The sequence below is a fragment of the Poecilia reticulata genome, chromosome 11 (genome assembly GCF_904066995.2).
Source record: "Poecilia reticulata chromosome 11, P_reticulata-male-v2, whole genome shotgun sequence".
NCBI lineage: Eukaryota > Metazoa > Chordata > Actinopteri > Cyprinodontiformes > Poeciliidae > Poecilia > Poecilia reticulata.
In genome coordinates this window covers 5,320,930-5,345,574 of record NC_088840.1, presented here as the reverse complement: position 1 = coordinate 5,345,574, position 24,645 = coordinate 5,320,930, and the positions used below count along the sequence as shown (strand labels likewise).

General features: G+C 38.3%; 2 protein-coding genes across 6 annotated transcripts in view; one reads left to right on the top strand and one right to left on the bottom strand.

Moving 5' to 3' along the window:
* Nucleotides 1-199: 199 nt before the first annotated feature.
* LOC103472037 (keratinocyte-associated protein 3-like) lies at nt 200-19,435 on the top strand. 2 transcript variants are annotated; one of them, XM_008421392.3, is made up of 6 exons: nt 465-3,333; nt 5,072-5,268; nt 7,545-7,604; nt 10,790-10,981; nt 16,604-16,753; nt 16,857-19,435. In XM_008421392.3, exons 2-6 carry the CDS (start codon nt 5,074-5,076, stop codon nt 17,328-17,330), a joined length of 1,071 nt encoding a protein of 356 aa, XP_008419614.1. In that variant the 5' UTR covers nt 465-3,333; nt 5,072-5,073; the 3' UTR covers nt 17,331-19,435. The 2 variants fall into 2 exon arrangements, with proteins under 2 accessions (XP_081468912.1, XP_008419614.1); XM_081612786.1 differs by lacking the exon at nt 10,790-10,981 and having other exon boundaries at nt 200-3,333.
* Nucleotides 19,436-19,671: 236 nt separating this feature from the next.
* The window catches only part of LOC103472035 (hippocalcin-like protein 1), a 48,655-nt gene continuing 43,681 nt past the window's right edge, over nt 19,672-24,645 (bottom strand). For all 4 annotated transcript variants that reach the window (XM_008421391.3, XM_008421389.3, XM_008421390.3 and 1 more), the window contains one exon: nt 19,672-23,096. In XM_008421391.3, the coding sequence (XP_008419613.1) occupies nt 22,999-23,096 (98 nt within the window). In that variant the 3' untranslated portion in view covers nt 19,672-22,998. The remainder of the gene's footprint in view (nt 23,097-24,645) is intronic.

Below are 24,645 nucleotides of genomic sequence, written 5' to 3'. Positions count from 1 at the left end.
TAGAACTCTTACCTTGTCTCTAAAGTCATTGAAGACTAGATCTCCATGTATCCATGTAATTAATGTAGCATATATATATATATATATATATATATATATATATATATATATATATATATATATATATATATATATATATATATATATATATAAATATTACAGGTGGCCTGTGACTACAGGGAATGTCTACAGTAAGTAAGTTTTTCTAAAAACGTACAATACAAAACAAATGAATGTGTTAAGAAGTTTAGATAAAAACTTGCAGTGAAAATATGTGGATGAAATTTAATACTGCACCCATTCTGATCAATATATCAGTTGTTAATGAAATTCTTGATTTAATTTTTGAACTTGTATAAAAAAAGAACAAAAAAACATCTGTGACTTGGTTTGGAATTCACTGTTCTGCTTATTCTAGTAAATTAATGATAAATGTAAAAATGTGATACACACACACACACACACACGCACCCCCCCCCCCCCCCACACACACACACATACCTGAGGAGAATTTAGGGAAACCAATTAATTAACCTTTTTGGACTGTGGGAGGAATTCGGAGTACCCGGAGAGAACCCACGTATGCACAGGGAGAACATGTGCAAACTCCATGCAGAAAGGCCTGGAATTGAACCCAGGACCTTTTTGCTGCAAGGCAACAGTTCTACCCACTGCACCACTGTGCATCATGCCTTCTTTTTTAAAAATCTTTACACTTATATCTTTGTGGTGTGGTCTGTTCTAGTGAAATGAAGTTAATCCGTCCATCCATCCGTTTTCTGTACACCCTTGTCCATAGTGGGGCAGGGAGGGTCGCTGGTGCCTATTTCCAGCTAACGTTCCGGGCGAGAGGCGGGGTCACCCTGGACAGGTCGCCAGTCTGTCGTAAAATGAAGTCAATATGTTAAGTTTGGAAGCAGGGCCAAGTCCAGACCACACCTCTAATTATATATATTTATCTAATTTCATCCCTTTGTCCCATCCATCCATTTTCTTACCCTGATCCCATTGAGGTCTGTGCTGGTGTCCATCTCCAGTGGTCAACAGAATACTGCTACAGATGAAGCAGCTCTCTGATCTTTATAGGTCTCACTAGCGCTAGACTCCCTGTGCTGGTCGCATTGGCTACTACTTCTACTAAATAAAAATTACATTTAACTCAAACTGCTGAGAGACATATTATAAATGTAAACATTAATATTTAAGTTTGTAATGTATGCAATATGCAAATATGAGCAGAAAGAGTAAATGTACCTCCGACATATGATGAAGACATATCGACTGCCCCACCAAAATTATTATTATTCAGTTATTATTCAGTCCATCACATCAGGATTCTGCATCTATTCTTACAAATGTTGCAATCTTCATAAATAAAGGTTGAAGTCATTAATTGATAAATCTCTGAAAGATTCTTTCTCTCATTATTTTTGACATTTAGCAAAGAGAAATAATTTTGGTAACTAACCTAAAGCAAGACAAGTTTGGTCTAATTCACTTTCAGATAGAGACAAAAACTGTTGTGTCTATTTAAAAATGTATATAAATGTCTGGTTTCAACTGGAAGAGCCCGCTGTTTTATTTATTTATTTTTCTAGCTAATGCTAGTTAGCATTAGCTAGTTACCACTACCAACTAGCTAATGCAACAGTCGGTTACCATGGTGACTGAACACTTGCTGCTACCCCAAAGATGCTGCAGGAGTTTCTAACATCTAAAGTGTAGTTAACATTTTTCACCCTGGACAAACAAAATTTTGTTTGTGCTCCACATTTGCAGTTTGTAATTACATATTTTTATTTGTCAGCTTTCATGGTCGCAAATAAAAAATAGCTAATGTCTGGAACAACGGGTCAAGAAAATGAGTCATTTTTGATGGCTGCAAATCATCTTTTACATCAGAGCATAAACACCTTTAGGAGTTACAGAAGAAAAAGTGTCACTTGAACCTAACCAGCTGCATGATTTTGCAAGTTAAAGGTGCTTAAGACAATATATAAATGGAGAAAATCTTTTCTGATGCTAGTGATCTACTTCACTCTTTTTCTCATAGCATCATTTCTCCACTTGGTGGCAGAAATGTCATAAACATTTGATCCCTGAGAGGTATCAAACACAGTGTAAGATTCCTACACATAGTTCAAAGTATTTATTCCAGTTGCCCTGGATTCATAGTGTAAATTAGGTTTCAGGATCCTTTCAGGAAATTTTTATTTTCTTTTAGAAACTAGACTGCTGTTTACAGTAAGAGGACTCTACCCATGCTTTAACAGGTCTCAATTTGGAGGATATCCATGAGCACTAATTTTCATCAAATGTAGGTCGAAAGGTTTAATTATTACCTTGTTTAAGATTTTTCCTCATTCTCTGCCACTCAGCTCCTTCAGACTAGCCAGCGGCAATTAGCAGATGGTAAAACTGCACATCAGCTGAGCTCATTATAGGAGCCACTTCTCAGTGCAACGCTGGTAAAAATGTTGTTAAAAGGTTAATAGAGGAGCGATGTTGCGATCACTTCCTGAAGGCGGAGTTTCAGAAAGAGCAGGCCCCAAAACGTGTGAAATTACGAAATCAAATTTCTTTAAAGTCATATTTGAGTTATACAGTATTTTTATAACAACTAAAATTGTCATTGTTACTTGACTGTGCTATAAAATGAAACTATGTGCCTGGAAAACACATACTGCTGCCCCTTTAAATAAAATAATGTTCATTTTTAGTTAGATTAAACTAATTTTGTCGATCTAATGCATCTATTTAATACTGCTATTGAACCTGCAGAATTTCCTTTAATAAAAATCAACCATAATGAAATGTATGTAACTTGTTTAATTTTCTTCAACTCCAACAGTTATTATCTTAGCAGCTGCATAAAGTTCACTTCTGTGTACAAGAACAACTGTGATAAAAGCAACACTAAGCGATTGGAAAATTTCGACTTCATTTCACAACAAAAGCTGTCACAGACGACTGCTAATTAGCAGACGGACTTTCAAAATAAGAGAGAGGAGTTTCGCAAAACAGCTCACTCAACACTGAACGCGCCTGGAAGTGAAACGCCGTCCCTGCTTCCTCAATTTCCCACAACAACAACAACAACAACGCCACTCCGTCTCTCTTAGAGTGAGAAGACCTCAGCACTCCCACAGGTGTTTCTCTTATTTTGAAAAGCCAGAGAATTACAGGTGTCACAGCGGCTGTTTGACCGGACTGAGGAGGAGGAGGTGGTGGTGTCCGGGCCTGAGAAGAGCTGGAGCACGCGCTGAGGCCTGACCACACAGGACCCGCCGTCAGACACGCCGCATGGTGACCTAACAGAGAGGGGCATCGCAGGTAACTACAGCCTCACCTGTCCGCCTTCACCAAGCGTGGACCACTTTCACCGTGTTTGTTTAAGTGTTGTGCTAGGCACACAAGGTGTTTATATTTTGATAAACCTCTTTCAAAATACATTTTAAGGATAATATTGACGCTTCCCCCTCGCCCCCCTTTTTTTTTTTTTTTTTAAACAGCTGTTTTAACCATTTTCTTTGCCTCCGTGCTGTTAGCTTTTGTTTTAAACTCTGGCTTAGAGATGACAAGTCTGTTTGGAATCTGCAGCCTTATTAGTTTAATATCCTGTTGGACTGCTCTGCCAAACTCAGGTTGTTGCCTCAGGACATGAGATGTCTTAAGTCGTTAAGGAATGACAGTATGGAATTCCTCACATGTAAAGATTAGAAAAGTAGCCAGGATAAAAGATTAAATCAGACTCGGTTTGGTTTGGTTTGGTTACACAAATAAAAGAAATTTAACCAACCAATAAAATGGGGTTATCAATGTGCAAACACTTCATCTTAGCACATAAAAAATGTTAATCAATATATTAACATCAATATATTAACATATTAACAGCAATATTCAAACCCGCAATTTAGCAAGATATGTAAATCAGAGCTGGACCACCAGTAGAATTTAGATAATCCTAGCAGAAAAATACAGAAAGAAATTAAACTTCAAATAATGTGTATTTTTTTTAAACTTTATTTAGAAGTTCTCTTAAAAGTAGAGCAGCAGTTCTGAAAAATATATTTCATATCCAAGATCAGAGGATGTAACAGAAGAAAAAAACAAAACATAGAACCTAAAACTAAAAAAATGACTTAACGGAACTAAAAGAGAATAAAAAATTAAATGAGAGTTACAGAATTAAGTTGTATGCATTACAAATACTTGTTGTTTTTCTAACCTTTTTGTGTTTTGAATCTGAGATTGTATGAAGGCCATTTTTACATCCATTACTAACGGGGCAAAATATGTGGTTTGTTATACATTGTTTTACTTGTGTGAATATGAAACTTGGCAAGAAACAAATGATTGATAAGAAATGTGGCAGAAGAATCTTCTGTCTTGAAATCTGTGATACCAAACAAAACACTTTCAATATATAAAGTAGGAAATGATGTTTGGTGTTAGTAGAGAACTGAATCTTCAGCTTGCCAACAAGTTTGACTTTACTATTAGTGCTGCAACTAGATGAGTTTTAACTGAATATGAATTTAAATCTTTTTTTTTTTTTTTTTTAAATCTAAGCTCATATTCATTCATAAATCAACCCAAAGGACACCAGTCCTCACCAGTCTCTGCTTGACACCAAACGTTATGAAAGAGTCTAAAAATAGGCTGAACTTCAGTCAAACGCATATCAAAATATTTAGGTAGGATTTCTTGCCAAAACCATTAACCACAACTGAACATTAAATTTTCAAATTAATATCCTTGATTAGACGCTCTAAAGATCCTTTCTGAACCTGGTTTGCACCAGTTTTCCGTTTGGTTTGTACTTTTGGTACAAACCAAAGTGCATTCCTTTAGTAAAGCTCATTAGAGCGTTCTGTAGTCTGGTTTGGGTCTGTCTCTGTGTGCACACGCTGTACTGTAGTTATGTGCTCAGCAGCCAATCATTAACCCAGGTGACATCCGCGGTGCGTTTGACCCAGCTGCCGATCGATGCGACAAGGTCTACGCCTGACGTAACGTTGTCGGGGATTTCTGTCCCTCGGTGTGTAACCCCCGAACTCTCCACATCCAGGCATGTGTTGCGACAACCTGGAGGAGCCGCTGGAGCTGATGAGGATGGGTCTGAGCGTGATCCTCGTCGGTCACGTCAACTTCCTGATGGGGGCGCTGGTGCACGGCATCGTGCTCCGGCAAATCAACCTGCACGAGAAGGCGCGAGGCATGGTCTACGCCATCTCCAACGTGGTCACGCTCTTCTCCGGCATTTTGGTGAGTGCTGGGCGGACTCTGTGGAGAAGCAGTAAATTATTTTTTTTCCCCGTTTTTTTTTTCTTTTTGTTTGTTGGTTAATAAAAGCAGGGCCGTGCAGAGACCACTAAAGGGGCAGATGCTCCAAAAAAAAAAAAAGGGCACATCTAACCGCATTTTAGGATAGAATATTAACAAAGCCACTCGGCTTTCAGAGTTTAATAAACAATGATAAATAACAAAATTGTGACATATACAATCAAAGCTAAGGAGAACCTCTATATAGAACATAGAACTATGCATATGTAAGATATTTTATTAGTAATTTCTTTCTGCAGGTCTGTTTTGTTATAGGAAAATATTGCAATATTCAAACCGGCAATTTAGCAAGATTTGTAAATCAGAGCTGGACCACCAGACATATTTTGTCTGTACAGAATTATACTATTAAAAATATAAACAAGGCCACAATGCAAACTTTAACGTGGAACTGCAGAAAAACAAAAGAGAAAAAAACAAAAGCAAAAATGTAATTGTTAATGCATGTCACCATGAGAAAAGCCTACTGAGTTTTGCTTAAAAAACTTTTTTTTAAATTAAAATCACACATTTTTGCCTCATAAAGTGAATTTTTTTTGCAAAACAAACTTATTTGCGCTTGTCAGAAATCTTTTCTTGCTATTCTAAGTTTTTGTTTGTGACTCAAAGTTTTGCTTGTGATTCTTACATGACGTCGTGGGCAGGCCCAAAATCGCAACAAAAGATTTATGATGTGTGCAAATAAAAGTTTATGTTTGGCAAATAACTTTTTAAGTTCACGAGACAAAAATTAGTTAATTAAAAAAAAAAGTTTTTTAAACAAAACTTTTTGTTTTTTAAAAAAGGAATCATTACAATTCCAAAAGTTTTGATTACAAATTTAGTTTTTTTATTTTTTATTATTGAATAATTGGGGAAAACATTTAACTTCATACTCTACGAACCAGACCCTAAACTTAAAGTCTGGATTGAGTTTTTTCCCCTTCATTAATGACACACTTTTATTACATACATTATATCTATCTTGGTAATTCAGGGTGAGTTAGTTTTAATTCTAAATGAATATCCTTGTTGGACTTTTATTTAAGTCCTATTCTCCTTCAAGATACATTTACCTAATGCTGGAATAAATGCAATGTACATTATGCAGCAAAGGAAATTAGAAGATCGGACATATATCCATTATGGAGATGCTCAAGCACCCCCAGTGCCCCCCTTTGCACGTGCCTGAATAAAAGTAATTAGGCTCAAATTTTCCGAACCAGAATTTTTGCTTTCCTTATTTGCCTTTATGGTCTTCAACGCATGAACTTGTGCATTGGGAATTTTTTTTTTATTCCCCCCTACCCCAAAGTCTTTACTTTGAAATCCTAAAAAAGATGACTTGTTTTTTGTTTTTGTTTTTTGTTGCTGTTGTTTTTTTTGTGTTTTTTTTTTTTTTTATGACAATGTGGACAAATTTTTGTTTTTGTTCATTCTTAAAGACATGTCCTAATACACAGGTTGAAATTCTACAACTGAAGTGTGAAGAAAAACCATCTTAAACCTGTTCAGTGTCGGTTAGATCTGCTGTATGTAACTTTTACAAAAATCTGTTTTCCATATTTCTTAACTGTAACCATTTTCAGGTGACAGTTTGTTAAAACTGTCACCATGAGACAGATAGTCTGTGGAAAAAATCCAGCTCCTCCACCTCTTCCCTCAGTTTCTGTTGCCATCTTAAGAAATCCACCGCTTTAGGTCAAAAACAACCAATCAAAGCCAGGAGAAGGGTCTTAGCGCTGTCAGTCATCGTTGTGTACTTCTGCTAAATAGACTAATGGTGGCGTAACAACTTACCATTCCAGATAAATGTGTTTTCCGCCGTCATTGATGGCAGTGCTAACTAGTATTAGCATTCGTGGCAGACTATGTTGTGGTGAACCAGCTACAGCGTAGCAAAGAGCACGTGGAATATGTGAGCATCAAGTACAAGACCCCCCCCCTTCTAGCTCTGATTGGTTGGTTCTGGCTGAGTGGCATATTTTTAACTGTCTAATACCATCTTCTTGTATTTAACTCCAATGGCAATATCTACATGCTCCAAAGTTATCCTTCTGTGAATTTTGATGAAACTGAAGGAGAGCTGAAGCTTGTGAAATAAAATTTTGGGGTACATTAGCATCACTTTTGTTAAATGTGACTAATGCATCACTTGTCTTTGGCAGACACGTGCTCTTGGTAATTTTCTTTTAATCTCATCAGTCTGTTTCCTGCAGGGTGTCATCGTTGGGATCCTCGCTATTATCCTGTCGAAAAACAAGAAGAGCAAACGCCTGGTTAGTATTCCCTCAGCTTTTATTTGATCCTGCAGGTATGCATTCACCCTCCCTGATGTTTTCATATCTTCTCTCCTGCTTTCTGCTCTGATTTACCTTTTATGGAAAATCTAATCTCCAATAGGGTGCTCGTGTCCTGCTGTGTGCATGCACAATTTGATGTTTCACAGCACCGCTTTATTTTCTCAGCTTTCCTCCCTTTATGACTTATAACTTAAAACAAGTTGTCTCAGTGAGGCCCTGCGGAGCTGGAAGAGTCTGTTTTTGTTGTTTTTCCCATCTCTCTCTCTCTGTCGGCAGAGCTTTTTACTCCGTTTACTCAGTCAGCTGTCTGGCAGCTCAAACAAGACTGACGAGCCAACCAGCTGAGCAGAGTCGGCTTCAGCGTGATTAAACCACTCCCTGTTTCCTTTTGTTGGCGAGAGCCGGCGTGTTGAGAGTGGGGATAGGTTAGCATGCAGCCGTTTGGCTCCTCAACCGTCTTGTGTCAAGTAGTCATGAAGCGACTTGAGAGCTGAATGAAAGTGCTCCTCTTACGGCACTGTGGCTGCTTAAAAATATATGCTCCTCACTATAAATCATCTGATCTGTCGTTAACCTTTGATTTGACTGGTGAGTCATCTCAGTCATTTTTAAAGAGCGAATGGCTTATTTTTTTTCATTTTTATAAAGAGTATGAGCTCACCTAGGCAGTGTCATTTATTCTTACACATAGTCAATATTAAAACCCTCAGACTCTTAAATGTTGCCTCAAAAATATTTTTTATAAAGGTTGGGCAATCTTAAAATCTGTCACTCATATTTAAAAGGCAGTACAAACAAAAAGCCACAATGTTTCTTTTTTTTAAAAGTTTTTTTTAATTTTTTTATTTTTTGCTTTAGTGGCCTTTATTTGAAAGTGCTAAGACAAGAAGAGAGAGAAGGTGAAGAGAGAGAGAGGGAAGATATGGGGCAAAGGTTACCAGACCGGGAATTGAACCTGCAACAGCCGTGTCGAAGACTAAGGCCTCCATTTGTGGGTTGTGCTTTGCCAAAACAAATGCGATAAACAACTGTCACCAGACTAATATAATACTTTCTATTAGTAAAACATAGCAGAAGTGAATGGAAGCACACAGTCAGCATTCAACCACTCACTATTCAACATGTCAATGGACCCTAAAAGTCACTTTGAGTTAATGCTACACATGACGGTTAGAAAGGAAGTTAAAATATTCACCGTTTGGCTCAGACATTGAGAAAAATGCTGCTGTTTGCTTTTTCCACTGATTTTAATTTGCTTTATAACACAAGCCCAAAACGTGTTTAGAAACAACAACAAAAAACCACTTTGTTACTTTTAACCTAGTTATTTTCAAGAAAGCTCACCCACTTTTCCTGCATTGAGGATGTTTTGGGAAAGTAAAAGTGCTCATTCCAATCTTTCCTGTTTCTGATTTGGATCTTTTAAAATTAGTGCTTAACCTCTGGTCTTTCTGAAGCTCTGCTTCCTCACAGATTTTGTCTTTTTGTCAAATGGATCCCCTTGTCCCTTATTTAATCAGTGTTCTTTTTCTCTACAAGTAGAAATAGCTGATTGTTCTTTAATTCATTGTTTTCAAAATGTCTTCGCGAATAAATAAAAACTTGTCCAACCTTTCTAATTTAGAATTTTAAGTTGAAATTAGCTCGAAAACGTTTAGAAAACCAACATTCTGGTTACCAAAGACTACACATTTTTCGTTAGAAATTGGCAATATGACGGTGGTTACGTGCGTCTGTCTAGCTCTGCTTGTTTTCTAGCTGTTCTAAGAACTCTATTTAACAAAAGTTCAAACCATCTTTCAAAGCTCTGACTGGTGCCTTCCTATTCCACCTACTGTTTTAATCATACTGCATGCCTCGTTTATGCTGATTAGTGGTGACATGACACTATCTCTGGGAACAAAAGATGACGGATGATGATAGCACAGTTTCAGTTGGCCTTCAGAGAGCCACAACAGTGAGTCAGCTTTGACAAGCCATCAATAACTCACCCATTCTAATCTCCATGACGTATCGACAGGTTTCCTGTCACCCGATGCAGCTTGTTGTGAAAAATACTAGTACTTGAACTTTTCCACATTTTGTCCCTCTACACCCACACGTTCCCAGGTATTTTATTGGGATATTACGTTGCAGACCAACACAAGGTTGTGCATATGTGTGAAGTGGAAGGAGAAACAGACTCATTGGTTCAGATTTATTCGATTTAACTTGTTTTAATCAATAAAAACCTTCAAGATGTTTGACTCATTCAAGGGCTGAGATGATGTTTTATAACATAACCCTGCTTTCAATCTCTAGGCAACTTTCTCCCTGATCTGTCTGCTGTGTTCCTATGCTTCAAGTTGATGTTTGTTCTTGAATATTCTCTAAGAAACTTCTGTTGCGTTCACACAACATCTGGATTTATACTGAGATTGCATAACAAACCCAGACTCCATATACGCATTTAGGGGACCTTCAGTTGTCAGAATAAAGGGGTGTTCTGTCGTTTTGGCATTCCTTGTCAGAATTGCATACCAGAAGTCTGCAGACTATACTTTATCAAAACAGCATACCGATGTTTGTTGTGAAATTAATGTGAGATATAACACACAGAGGTATTCTGAAGGATAAACTGCTTTAAAACACCAACAGGAAGGTCGATCTAAAAAACAGCTAGTGAAGCTAGCTGTTTGCCTCAAGCTAGCAAACCTCTAGCAGGATGTGTAAAACAAAAATATTTTTGTTTTTGTCAATATAACGTACTTTCAAAGGTTTACTTCAAATCGGGGGTTTTATTTTGCATCTGTCAGTTATTGTTCAGTTGCTTTTGCTGTTGCCGCCTTTTCTCTGCGTACTCTTCATAGTAGCCCAAACTGGCTAGCCCTGGCAACCAACCATTCCGTAAACACAATAAATTCATAATTTGAAGTTTATCATTATTTTCTTTCAGTGAGATGCACTGAAATATTTTATAAAGGTGTATGCTGGTTCAGTGTAACACCCAACGCAAACGTCCGTATGTTTTGATAAATCAGCCTAGTAGATTTCTGGTACGCTACAACACCAGGCGGTTCTGATTATCCTTCATGACAACTGTGTCTTTAGCTTTATTTTACATAAACCCACTGAGTTCTAATGTTGGATGCTAGAGCTAAACCTCTGTTCTCCTTCTCTAGACGTGGTCCTTATTCTCCATCAGTCTGGTTTCGTCGCTCATGGCAGGAGGTTCCACCATTGGGCTCTTCGTGTCTCTAGTGAAGACCATCATCAACGGCAGGCGGGTTCTCCTGACTCACTGCCGCTTTCCCGTTGCCATAGGCTACTCCAGCGTTACCAATGAGTGTCCTTTTGACCCCACCCGTGTCTATGTGAGTGTGTTGCTCTGTCAGACTGAAGAGATTAAAGCAGCATCTGGGCCTTTGGTCAGCTGACCTTTGTCTATTGTATAAAGCAGTGTTTTTCAACCACTGTGCCGCGGCACACTAGTGTACCATGAGTGATCGTGAGGTGTGCCGTGGAAATTATCCAATTTCACCTACAGTATTTTCCGGACTATAAGCTGCTACTTTTTTCCTACACTTTGAACATGGGGCTTTTCTGTGGATTTTTCTTCCACCACCATGGAGCTCTATAGCAGGAAGTGAATCATTGGAAGTCAAAATTGGAAATCAAAGAAGAATGCGCTAATTTTAATTTAGAACAAGCACAGGCTAGCAGCCATGCTAGCAGCAGGCACGACAGAGAAATGTTTTCAAACTCGTATGATGCAGCTTCTAAGTTGAGGAGTATCGATCTGGCAGTACAGGAGGGAAATAAAGCCACTGCACGTAAACTCGGCGTGAACAAAACCAGATTTGGAGACGGAGAACTGCGTCCTTAATATATCCAGCAGTTATTAGGACGCAGCCCTCTGCTGGGTCCTTATGGGAAACCGAGAGCGGCAGAGATACCAGTGGTCTGTAGCCCGGTGCGGCTGATATATGTAAGTTTCCAGGGGGGAGTTCAAAAAATTTGAAAGTACGGTTTATAGTATGGTGCGCTCATAGTCCAGAAAATACGGTAATTGGTCTTAAAAGATTTTTTGAAAATTAATTATCTGCAAATAATGCCATCTTTGAGTGTCTCTGCTGTAGTAGAAATGTAAGATATGCTAAAAAAATGTTTTGTGTTTATTTGATTCCTATTCAAGACACTTTGATAAGAATGACTATATATTTAATATAGGCAGCTACAGAGTATCTTTGTTTACATTTTTGGTTGGTGGTGTGCCTCGTGATTTATTCAATTAAAACAGTGTACCTTGGCTCAAAAAAGGTTGAAAAACACTGGTATTAAGAGCCCATATTAAAATCAGTTATGTGGTCATTTTGGTTTTATAAAACAGTGTTTTCTTTATGTAAAGTGTGGAAATGTACAGTGTTTGGAATGAAAGAGGTATTTCAGTCTTTTCTGACACTTAAATGTTTCAGATTATCAAACCCATTTTAAAACCAAACCGGAGTATATAGGAGGCAGTTTTAAAATAATAACTTTATTCATTTTGGGGGGAAAAGGATCCAATCTTACCTTGCTTTTTCTAAAAAAGTAATTACCTTCCCAACTTAATAGATTCACACTTTGTCAATAACTATCAGAAGTTAACATAACTGATGGTCCTTTTTACATTGCTGTGGAAGAATTTATACCGACTATTCTCAGTAATTTAACCACTTTCTGAGACTTTCTGTGTATGAATGGCCTGTTTATGGTAATGCCACACCATCCAGAAATGATAAATGGATCTAATTGTGGTTTATCGGAGCCCCAAAGCCTTTCGAGACTGATAGATTAGATAGTTTCTCACCCATCTTTAATTTCTTAAAGTAATTGGGTTGAAAGGTTTTGCTTCTTAAGATTTCTTAGCCTACATCATGTTGTCAGACGAGTTTGGTTTAAGTGTTTTTCTTGATTTGGTGGGTATTCCGACATAGATTGATTTTTATCTCCCTTTGGTGTTCTGTCTTCTATTTCTGTCATTGAGCTCGATTCAATGGTAGAATTCCAGTCGGGCCCGTCAGTGAACGGAACAAGCTGTTGTGAACAATGATGCCAATTATTTGCGCTGGTTTTGATTTACCTATGTAGGGTTGTAGTTTGGCAAGGGCAGCGGAGGAAGTGAATGAAGTCATTCAGTCCGTGTTGGAGACACTTCCAAATGTTGAGCAATTAAACTTCAAGAGTCGCCTTTAGCAAACCACTGTTTCCCCAAAGCTGAGGGTCCAGACCCTCTGTACGGAGCAAAGCGTAGAACAAGAGTAGAGTTTCTACCTGCCTAGTAATACACTTTAGAGAAGTCATAATTTAATGGAGAGGCAACTACTCTTTTAGATTTATTTAGATAGTCCTGTTTTCTAGAAACCAGACCACCAGCAGGAACGTTAACACTGTTCTCTGAGTGCGAGTATACTGGCCATTGAGTAGGAGGTTTGACGTCTTTCCTCGTTGTCACGAAGTCGGTCACGCTTTGCAGCTGATGGACTGGTGGCAGAAACGCTGACCTGACCCGGTCAGTCCTCTCCAGGCTGCTTCCTGTTCCTGTGTGCTACTGATGGACTGTCAACCCTGTTTAGCCTCATAGCTGCTGACACACATCAAGATTACTGGTGTAGAGTTGTTTTTTTTTAGTATAGAACCTTTGTCTTAAGCTGGATTTGTTCTTGGTGCTAGTGGTTAATGGCAGAGCAGCTGTAGACGCGCGCAGGATTTTGTGGCTCAGTCGGATTTCGGCTGCTAATAGCTCAAAGCCAGAAACCAGACAGATGTACAATCCCTAAAGCCATTGTGTTTTTCTACTTTTGAGTTGCTTTACTCGCGTCAACACTGTATTTACTGTACAGCTGGCATTTATCGACCGGGTAGAGTAGCAATTTCAAGGTTGAGGTTAAGTGTAGTCTCTTCAGTAATAGTGTAGAAATATATTCCTGGTAGTTTAAAGGTGGGGTGGTGGTCAGATGTCTTCCACAGACCTAGTTTGCTATTTTTTAATGCTGAAACCTTTGAGCTTTAACTTCAAGTTACTATATAATGCTGTGAAAAAAGTATTTTCAATCTTACAGATTTCTTTCTCTCATACCCTTTTGTCACACGTAAATGTTTCACATCATCAAACAAGTGTAACCGGAGAACATGAAAAAATGAAGTGTTCAAAGTTTTATTTTCCTTTTAATAAGGGAAGAAGCTATGTAAACCAACTGGGTTGTGTCTTAAGTCTTATCCAGATTAATAGAAGCTGATCTGCAGTTTGTGCTGAAAAACAATTCAATTCTGACTGACTTTGGACCATCTAACTCTCCAGAGCATTAAATGAAAGCCTCGGCTAACAGCAGTTTGTTTTTCATAGATTGGAGAAAGAAACGTCAACCTTTTGGTTGATGTTCTGTAATAGTTACATTTCCTATGCATTCTTTTGTGTACCGTGCGATGTCGTTTGGTGTTTATTGGTGAGATACATGATTTTTAATAGTTGATTATGATACTCGGTGTTGCTTGTCTTTTTTTTTTTTTCTTGCCTTACGTCAGATTTATGTTTCAGATTTTTCACACTTTTTCAGAACATACGAGCAGTGATCAATTCACTGCATTTTTGGTTTGAACGGTATTTGGACTATATCACTACTATTCAAACTTAAGACATTTGAATATTGAAGGTCACTACCACATATACCTGGATCAGTCACTATTTGTATGGTTAAAGTTGGGATGCAGCTATATAAAAATACTGTCCAATGATCAATACTTACCAATATCAATACATGTATTTCACTGCCTCTAGACATTTTGAAGAGAACAGCCACACCGCCAACTTCACCACCGCTTCTCTGCTTCACTTAAATTCTCCACAATCCTTTGCTGCATCACTATCATTGTCACATGACCAAACCAATATTACATGACCAACGTCTTCCAGAAATAAATGGCAACAAGATGGAAATAAATGTTACTGTTGCCTTGATTTTTTTTGTCATTGGTCCAAAATCAATATGTCAAAAATGACTAATATCAACCGATGTAATGTTGTTGAAAATACATAGTGCATTCATAGTTATAAGTATTATAAGTTCTGACAGGAAAAATTAAGGTTTAGTGTTGGCACTATAGCTACTGCTATGTCCAACATAATTTCTTCATATATGGTGCATTTAGTCCATAACACATTAACACTTTTGGTCTTTTTTTGTACTAAATTCTTAGGTCACTAAGCACCGTCTAGCCCAATATTCAAAATAACCACACCGTCACTAAAACACAATAAAAGCTGAAACAGTCATCACCTATGACAGTTTATATCTCATTAAACCGTCTGCACAAACAGTGCAGTACAAATAGGAGTTAGCAACACGTTTCTTTAGTGTGAACAATACAATAGAGGGTTTGGCTTATGTTGCTGCCTGTAGTTGGCACCAAAGCGAAGAGGAAATCTCTGGTTTATCAACCTGTAATTATCAATTCTCTCATCATGGGTGTGGCATCATTCCCAAATCCAAGCCTGTTCCTGTGAGACTAATGGGACACGCCATTTGTTTGCTGACATGGTATTTTAATTAAAACTTAAGAGGATTAATGGCACACTAAGTCAACAAAGTATTAAAAACACAATGAGACATGTGCCGAGGCTTTTTGTATGGCTAAACTATACAGACTCGTCATACATCCTGTGTTTATTTGAGGTGTTTTTTTTGTACAAACCTGCTTAACCATGTACATTTATTTTCTATAAAGTATTATTTTTGCTTTCTTTTCTTAAACTTCCAGTGAGCTTTAGAAAATATTTCCACCTCCAAATCTATATTTTATTAAACTAGCTTAATTTTATTGTATTATTATTATTATTATTATTATTTTCTTAAAACCAACCAATACCTATGCTAATATTGGTTAGCTTCATCCGGTACATTCAGTTTGCTCTGACTTCCGCTTACAAACCAAATCAACAGACTCCTCCTTTTTATAGGTTTTCACAAACCCTGACCTCAAAACCCTGGTTGGCCTCGTTAGAGGTCTCATTAGATCTCATTAATGATCTCATTAAATTAGTTCCATGGATAATCAGTGGAAAACACTTTATTGGTTTGCGTTTCTAACTCTAGTTTAACTTAGTGGCGGAAATGTGCAAATCACAACTGGCAAACTTTCCAACTTGCTAATGAAATTCAGATAAGGTGCATTGTATTGGTAATCTAAAATCAAAATGAAGTGGGAAGCCCCCAGTAGCTGGGATTACAGTTTGGTAATATAGAGGCTTCTCATAAGAGAAATCATGTAAATCATAGCTCAGATCTATGATAGCCTTTACATCTTTGTATTTCAACATAAAACTAAGACTTTCCTGAAATAATGCCTTATTTGTACTATCTTAATTGATTCTTTATTTTATATCTCTGTATAAATTGTGACGTAAATTGCCTTAAAGGTGACTAACCTTTCCCGTTGTCTGCTGAGTCCGCAGATTGTTGCCATCCATTACCAAGGGATCCCCTATATGTCTTCCAGAGGGCATGTTCTGTCTCAGAAAGTGTGTGTTGGGCTTTTTGTTTTTCATTCAGTTTGCCGTGGGGTAGATGTGATAGTCATGTAAGGTTTTTCTCCAACTCCTATTATATTTCATTATGGATTTTCATAAAACCCTCCAGACTCACAGATATAAACTTCTTATGTTTTTTTTATCGTTTACAAAGTAAGCCTAATGATAAAAGGCTGCTTTTACTCTTTCAATTCCTTCGCTTTGCTTTTATGAAGATGCAATGTCTGGCACATTTTTTATTCACAATGCATACTTGCCTTTCCAAGCTCTTTATTCCCCTCGGCATCTAGCTCTGAATAATATGATAACATTGTTTCACGCCATTATCCAAGCAGCATCCTCATTTATGTCGGACAGCTTCGCTCGTTCTTGCCTTAGATTTGGTCCAGATTGTGTTTTTCCAACCAATGTGTTTCCATTTTCTTCCCAGAGTACCACTATTATCCTCTGGGTTGGTCTGATTGTATCGTGCAGCATTCAGATGGTATTTTCTGCTCGATGCCTTGCTGCCTGTGCTTCCTTCTTGGGACTGCCTGGTTGCCCCAAAAGCAGGAGACATAAAAAAACCTATACCAGACCCGTAAGTCTTTAGCCATACTCGTTTAAATATGTGAACATCAAAGGTAATGTCATCCTTCTGTCGGCAGTATTGAAAATTACTGTCCTACCATTTGTTTGTTTAGATCAATGTGGCAAAGTCGGCGAAGGAAACTTCTCAACCTCACCACACCGAGCCCCCAAGAAGGCAACACAACCCTTCACGAGTCTACACTGAACCTCCCAGAGTCCGCAATACGTCACCTAGACGTCACACAGAACAACCAAGATGCCACGAGGAACGTTCACAATTCTACTCCAACCCTCCTAGAGACCACAGTAAACCAACCAGGCATCATAAAGACCCCCCAAGAAGCAACCACAAACCATCAAGGCACCCCACTGCGCCTCCAAGACTGGAGCGCCACTCTCCTCACAGGCCTCTTCCTTCCCGCAATCAGAGTCTTCCCACGTTAGAGAGGCAGCCTCTTCGGGAATTTCACCGAGACTGGTCGGACGTAGAACGCCAAGAAATGAGGAGTTGCAGTCAACAAAGAGGGCGGAGGGAGCACCACAACCTGAGGAGGGGTTCATCTGACAGGTCCAGTGTTTGGATATAGTTCTTTGTGAGGCCAAATTGTCTTTAAGTACACTTTACTTGTTGCTGCAGTAGCAGTCAAGTGTCCAGCATCACACAGACTCCATTTATTCCATCTGTGTGGAATAAATCGGCTTTCAAAAGTCGTGTCCTTATTGAATGGAGACATTTTTTATTTTCATAGGGAATTTTCAGGATGTTTGGGAAGGACAGGAAGTTTGTACAAGATGCAGCATACGGGGCGTGTTATTGCTCATCTTTCTATTTGTAATGGTTGGATTATATTAGAGAAAACTGCACTTAATACTTTAAACTGAGAACCTGCCAATGTCCATAGAAAGGCTTGACGGCATGTTTTATTTTCAGCTATGAACTGAAAGATTAAACGCCTTGCTGAAAAATAAGGTTAGCCAAATGTGCCAGAGAGTACTTTCAGAGATAGCTTAGCCTCTATGCTAACTTTAGCTGCTAGCAAGCTGGTTCTTTCTTGAGGACCAGAACCAGCAATATTTTTGTTTTCATCATGAAAATCTTTTTCGATTTTTTTAATGATTTTTTTTTTGTTTGAAACAAAGTTGTACCAAATGCTGCTAAGAAATGATGGCTGAGCTGGACTCAACTATGCTTAGCTTGACTTGATGCACCAAAAGCCAGTCAGGCAAGGCCTGCACACCACAAAAACAGAGTATTTAGTTATTTTCCTTAAGGTGGTCCTGTCTGATGAGGACATTTAATACTTCAAAAGAACTCAAGTGGAAAACTCTTGGGGAATTTTCCTAAGGTCCCTCCCATTGCCACGTGTCGGTGTTGTGTTGTAACCCACTTCAGGTTTCTGAGCAATCCCACGATAGTGCTTAGAGACGACACAAAAATCAAGTTTAGAGCACATTGTATGTCAAGGACAAATTGCAAGAACACCCAAATCGTGCCTACAAGAACAGAATGTCATTTTGTTATTGTATCCTGGGGGAGATGGAACACATTTTCTGTCCAGACAGAACATGTACAGGCCGAAACATAAACTGTCCCAGCAAGTCATTAATGCACACTTATTGATAGTGTTATGTAACCCAAAGCATAAATGGCTAACTTAGTCATGTTTTGCTAAGTCTTCACAGACTAGATTTCTAATAAAAAGAGCTACATATTATTACAAATGTCAATCTTAACACAAATTTAAAGGGCAAAAGTTTTGCTACGTGTCCATGGTAAACAAACTAAGTGAATGGTTTGCTGCAGTTAAGTGAAAGGAGGCCTTATGAGATAATAAACACTCTGTGCTAGGTTTAGTTGTTAGCGTGGTTAGCAAGAAAGTTCTTTACAACGCTCCACAAAAACAAACTTGTTTGTTCACCCAGAGCCTCAAGAACTGTCCAACAATTACTGTGGTGATGTGAGAAGTGGGAGTGGATATTCTGTTGACAAATCATACTGTGGGAGGGACATGAGAGGAATTACCAAGAGTTATGTACTTGATTTCTTCTCAATGTCTTTACCAGAAAGAATTTAGTTTTTGTTCTTGAGTAAACTAACTTTGTTTTAACTCATGTGGAGTGTGTACATGTGTTACAACCAGCAAAGTTAAACGTTTTTTTTTCTTTTTTGTTGTTGCCACAGAAGCATTATCTAGTGACGTATTGTGTTTATTACTTTTTGATACTTGACATATGATAGCAGAGCTGGACTCAATTTGGTTTAGCTTGACTGGATACTTTTGAACATTTGAGAGCTTTCTACAATTTTACTATTGTTGCCACGAGGATAAATGTTTAAATTAGTGGCGTTCTCCTGTTGGGCTAACTCACCTGTTGTTTTACTGCCTCGTTGATTGTAATGTGAACAGTTTTTATTTTTTCAACAATATTCTCATCCCCAAAGTTATGAATTATTCTCACCCACCCTCCCAACATTTGATTTTACAAACAAGTACTGAAGCGCTACATTCCTAATCTGTGAGTTCATTCAACCTTTAAACCCTGGGAAAGTTTGTTTTTTACTGACTGCATGAGATTTAAGTAACTGAATATTTTTACGTTGAAAATTAAATTCTGTTACAGGCAATACGGAAAGTATTTGATGTGTGTATTTCTTATTTAAATAAATCTTTGTGTATTCAGGTACAGCTTGCATGTGTTTACAGTCTGAATAGTGTTTTCTTTCAGCGTGCCAGTGACCTGACAGGTACGACTGGTTGGACTCCAAACGGGTAAAAAACAGAAAGCTGGCAAGTTGCTACGTTCAATCCTGTCTGGTGTGTCTTAATAAAGCCCTTTTAATAATTTTTGAAACGTGGGATGACGACGACGTTCTTCGGCGCGGAAGTGAGGACGCGGTCGACACATGCTGCTTCGAAACACACGGGGTATATTTTAATATCTTTTTAATGTCAGGTTCAACAGAACAAACATTGCATCCTCGTACGAGGTTTTCATGCAACAGAAAAGTAGTGCAGGAATAGGGGAAGGATAAAAGAGGAGGAGGGGCTTATTTTATTTTCTTCAAGACAAGATACAAGTTCGTTGTAAGAGGCAGTGATAATAGAAACACAACAAAATAGGAATAAACTGTAGTGGGTCAGGAAATTCTGACTGTTTCTTATCCTACCAGCAGAAGGCAGTGATACTTAAGGATCCCCAAAGCAGAGATGCTGCTGGATAGGCAGTTCCTGTTCAAAACATTTGGTACAAGCTGACTTTTTTTAGATCCATGTCAGAGCAGTTGGACGCGGTGGCGATCAATTAAATATTGAATAAAACTAAAACGGTAAAGATAAATTGATTTGACAGAGTAAAATACATTCTTTGCATTGAGAGGGCAACTGTAATCTGGATGCACTGTGAGACGTTTCAGAGTGGTTCCGGCACCGATGTCTTGTTAAAACTTTCAACAACCCACATTTTGAGGTGTTTTTTCTTGCTGTCAATTAGGTGCCCTAAACATGAACCTTAAAGTACCAATGAAAACTGAATCGCCCTTGAAATCCCCAGACGAGAACAAGTGTACGGCATCCTTTGTTCTCCTGAAACGAGCCTTTTCGTGCGACTGCTCTGCAAGCAGACCAATCTGGGCGCTCGGAAAAGCGTTCAGCATAAGAGTGATGAACAAGCCCTTAGTGAGTTCTCTGTCTGTCAGAGGGAGAAAAACAGATTGGATGGAGGGAGCGGAGGGAAGTGGAGGCTGCTCCACAGCTCTGAGGAATACTCATTTTTGAGAGCTGCAGAGCTCCAAAAATGTATCGTCCTGCATAAACTGTGGTTGTGAAAGTAGCCCGTGTCTTGCTTGTGGGATCATGCATTATAGTAACAGGTTACAACTATCTTAAGTTTACTGCTCGATATTAAAGAATTCTAACATACTTACAGTAACTTGCAAAATTGTTCGTACCTCATTAACTTTTCTTTTTTTTTTTTGATTTTGACACATTACAACCACAAACTGCAATGTACTTTATTGGGATTGTACGCGACAGATCAAAACAAAAGTTGCGCATAATTGTGAAGTGGAAGAAAACCATAGGACGCCAACAATTTCCTTCCATCATCACCACCATGTTGTCTGTTTTAATCGAACTCTACGTCGTTTGCCTGTACAGTCCGGTTCGATTCAGGAGGAGCGAATGGGCAATCGAACTCTGCTCCGTCTAAAAACCTAGACATCGTTTTGGTTGAAGTGAACTCTGGTGCGGTTCGAATGGATTTGTGAACGACAAGCAAACCAGAGACCGCTACAAAAGTAGGAAGCAGATTATAGCGCATGGCATTCTGGGTAAATGCAACCAAAGCAAACGCAAGAGTCGAACACTAGCAGGAGAAATGGCCTGTAGTCTTTTACCAACAACCAAAGTGAAATTTTACAACCACTTAAATCAGACGCTACCCCATTTTTGTTTACGTTCTCTAAAGTTGCACACAGAGAATTTTGTTAAATGGGGGAATTTATTCAAAATAGTGATAATATTGATGCCTGTATCACATCAATACTAGCCTGGCAGGTACTTTAGATTAATATCCCCACTTGAAATTTCACATTTTTGTATTGTAGTTTCTCAACTCTACCTTAAAACAGATTTTGTTTCAATTTGCTCCCAAATGACAATTTTCTTTTGCCATTTCTTTAGTAAAAAAAAAAAAAAAAAAAAAAAAGACTTGCCCAAATCCTGCCCTAGCTTTTAAGAAACATAATTCACAGGAAAAACTACAAAAATGTTCTTACAGTCATAAGTTTGACAATGTTAGAAAAATGCAGCATCGCTCACCTCTAGTTTTTGAGTGTTTCCGCCAGTGATTCTTGTTGCAGCGCTACCACAGGCGAGGAGGTGAACAGGTTTTTCAAAGCGTTTGGTTCCTTTCCCAGCGCAGTATCAAAGCAAACGGAACCATCTGAAAATGGAACAAATGCTCCCCACTCAACTCGAGTACCAGACTGTTATTTTTCTAACGCCACCTAAACTGACGGTCAAAAGAGGAGCGTCGATCAAGAGAAGTAACTTTGGAGATGCTGGAGAAATCTAGCCAGCAAGATTAGAGAAGACAAAAAAAAAACACTTAAGTTTTTAGCTTATACTTAAGTATTACACTTATTTTTTTTTCCATTTTTTTTGGTTGTAACATGAGAAAATGTGAAAAGCTTCAAAGGGATGCGAATATTTTCGTTTTTGCAAGATACTGTATTATTAAGAAAACAACACAACAAGGTAATACTGTAAAAGTTAGCTTCAAGCACACAGTCAGAATTCACACATGCACACGCACACACACACACACACACACACACACATTCAGATTGAAAGCACAGCCGTACTCTGTAAATACATGGCGGTAAAACAACGATATGTGCTACTGGTGCTGTTGATCGGATGCATCATGAGATCCTCTTATTTCACTGGGAATTAATATCCTTCATTTTGAGCAAAATCCATTAAAAAAAATAAAATAAAATTACACGCCGTTCACTCTCTCAGCCGTTGTAAACTGGAATACAGTCATCTCAAACAAAATATCAAAGTAAAAGCACATTTAGAGTAAAAATTAATAAATAAAATCACATGAAAAAAGGAAAAAAATATGTACAAATGAAGGGGGGGAAGTAAAATGGTAATAAAAAAAAACACCAGTCGATATTCACAAAAACAAAAAATCAAAAGGGATCTTAGGCCTTCTTTTTCACAGCGAAAGATCATACAGCGATAAAATCCCAACAACTCCCACTGAGATCGGAACAGGAAGCTACATAATACTGCCTTTCGTAGTATGTGCCACACAGTGAGTGAAGACAAACTGAATCCATCTTATGATACACAGAAACATACAGTTATGTACATGATAATATACACGCGCGTCGGAGGTGAACTCCAGAGCCTCTCTCATCTCCGTTCTCATCCTGATCCGGATGCAGACAGTCTTGAACTCCGTCGGTCCCCTGCTGGACCCCGACACCGTTATGTGTGTAAGCATGTCCCTTCGTTTACCCCCCCCCCAAAAAAAAATCCCCTTAAAAAATACAAAAGTAAATTGATGAAATTCCTACTCTCTCCTCTGCCTCTCTGCTGGACAAGAACTAAGCAGATATGAGATGTGAATCGTCATGCATTGATTTCAGGGATGCTCTGAATAGCAACAGAAATAGAGAGGAGGGCGGTGGGGGGGGGGGGGGGTAAAAACAAGCTCGCAGCAGGATGTGGGGGAGGGGCTTTAGAACTGGGAGGCGGAGCTGGGGTCGCACTGGAGTAGCCGGACAATGGAGGGGTCGCTTTTGGCACCTTTGATAAACTCCTCCAGGGACAATTTTCCTGCAACAGAAGAGAAACAAAGAGACATTATTTTCCAGGATCTGGATACTGCTATTATGTATAATTTACAATAAAAGGGACCTAAAAAAAAAAAAAACAATTTGAATGAGTCACTATGGTGTTGGAACTGCTGCGTTTGTGCTCATTTTACATCTGAGATCCTGACTGGAAATCATTAGTCAAGTAAAAACCAGCCCCTTGTGAAGCGTACGGTCTGTACGCCTCACTTCGTTCAGAGGGTCTGGGTTCTTAGCTACTGAGAAGCGATTTCTTCCAGGAGGCACTGAGGTTTGAATTTTACCCAGTCCCTAACGTTTGTCCATGACGTATGTAAGGCGCCAGTTTAATGCTGAGAAGCTAACAGGAAGCGTGGCCAAAACGGACCGAACGGCTTCCGCTGCCTTTGCCAAAACCTCCAGGTGGACTACAATTTGCTCACAATGTCTCCTTCTGTTTGCCGACTGGCTGACCTCTACTGGAGGAATCCAAGTGAATGGGAGAAGGCCCAGACTGAGTGTTAATCAAGAGCCAAAACAAAGCAAGATTTTTTTTGTTACAATATATTGAAACTACCATGGAAATTAGACCCTGCTCATTGCTTCAGAAGTGAGGAAAGTTACAAAATCAGCAGAGGATTGACACTTTATCCGCCTACAGTACAGCAACAACTTTGTATAAAAGCAGAAAAAACTTCTCTAATTTTGCAGCAAGCATTCACTCCCAGAAAGAGTTGAGAGAGCTGCAGAGTGCCAGGGTCATGTAAGGTCAGATCATTAAATTATAAAGAAAGTCCTAGCTAAGTCCAATATTCGCATAACATTTAATTAGAGAAACTCACTGACTGAGTCGTTTAAATTTTCAGTTAGATTTTAGTGGAATTTGACTTTACTAAATTATCCAAACAGAAAGCTACTTGTCCTTATCTATGAAACAGAGTTTGAATTGGATCACGGACAGAAAATAATTACTAAACCAAGAAATTGTTTAGCAATTAAAAATAATAATAATAATAATAAAATCCTCTCCCCTTTGAACCCATAGTTTTAATTGCTTAAATATTTTTTATTTGCGTTTGTGAACGCAGCTCTTTTATACGAATTTATATTAGAGCCATTATAGATGGAAAAACTATTTTTCTAGAAAAAAAAAGTTTACATTTCTGAGTTTGGAAAGTCAAAAAATTTGCTAGAAAGAAAATCTGAAACTTTGAGATTAATCTCAGAAATATCTGACAAGAAAATGTGAACATTTCTGAATGTTAACAATTTCTAGTTTGGAAATTTCCAAGTTTTTTCTAGCAAAATTGCAACTTTTTAAACTCAGACATTTCTAAGTTTTTTATGAAAAATGTCAGATTTTTTGGGCAGTAATTTACTACTTTATCTACAATAACCCTAGTACCCCGTCATACTATCCACTGTTTATGATGGAAAAAGAAGCATGTAAAAGAAATATTTGGTCATAATAAATTCTTCTGCTTTTGTTTGATATGGTTTTTACCTTCTTTGAAATAAACTAGTCATTTTTTTAATAAAAAGCTGAAGAACAA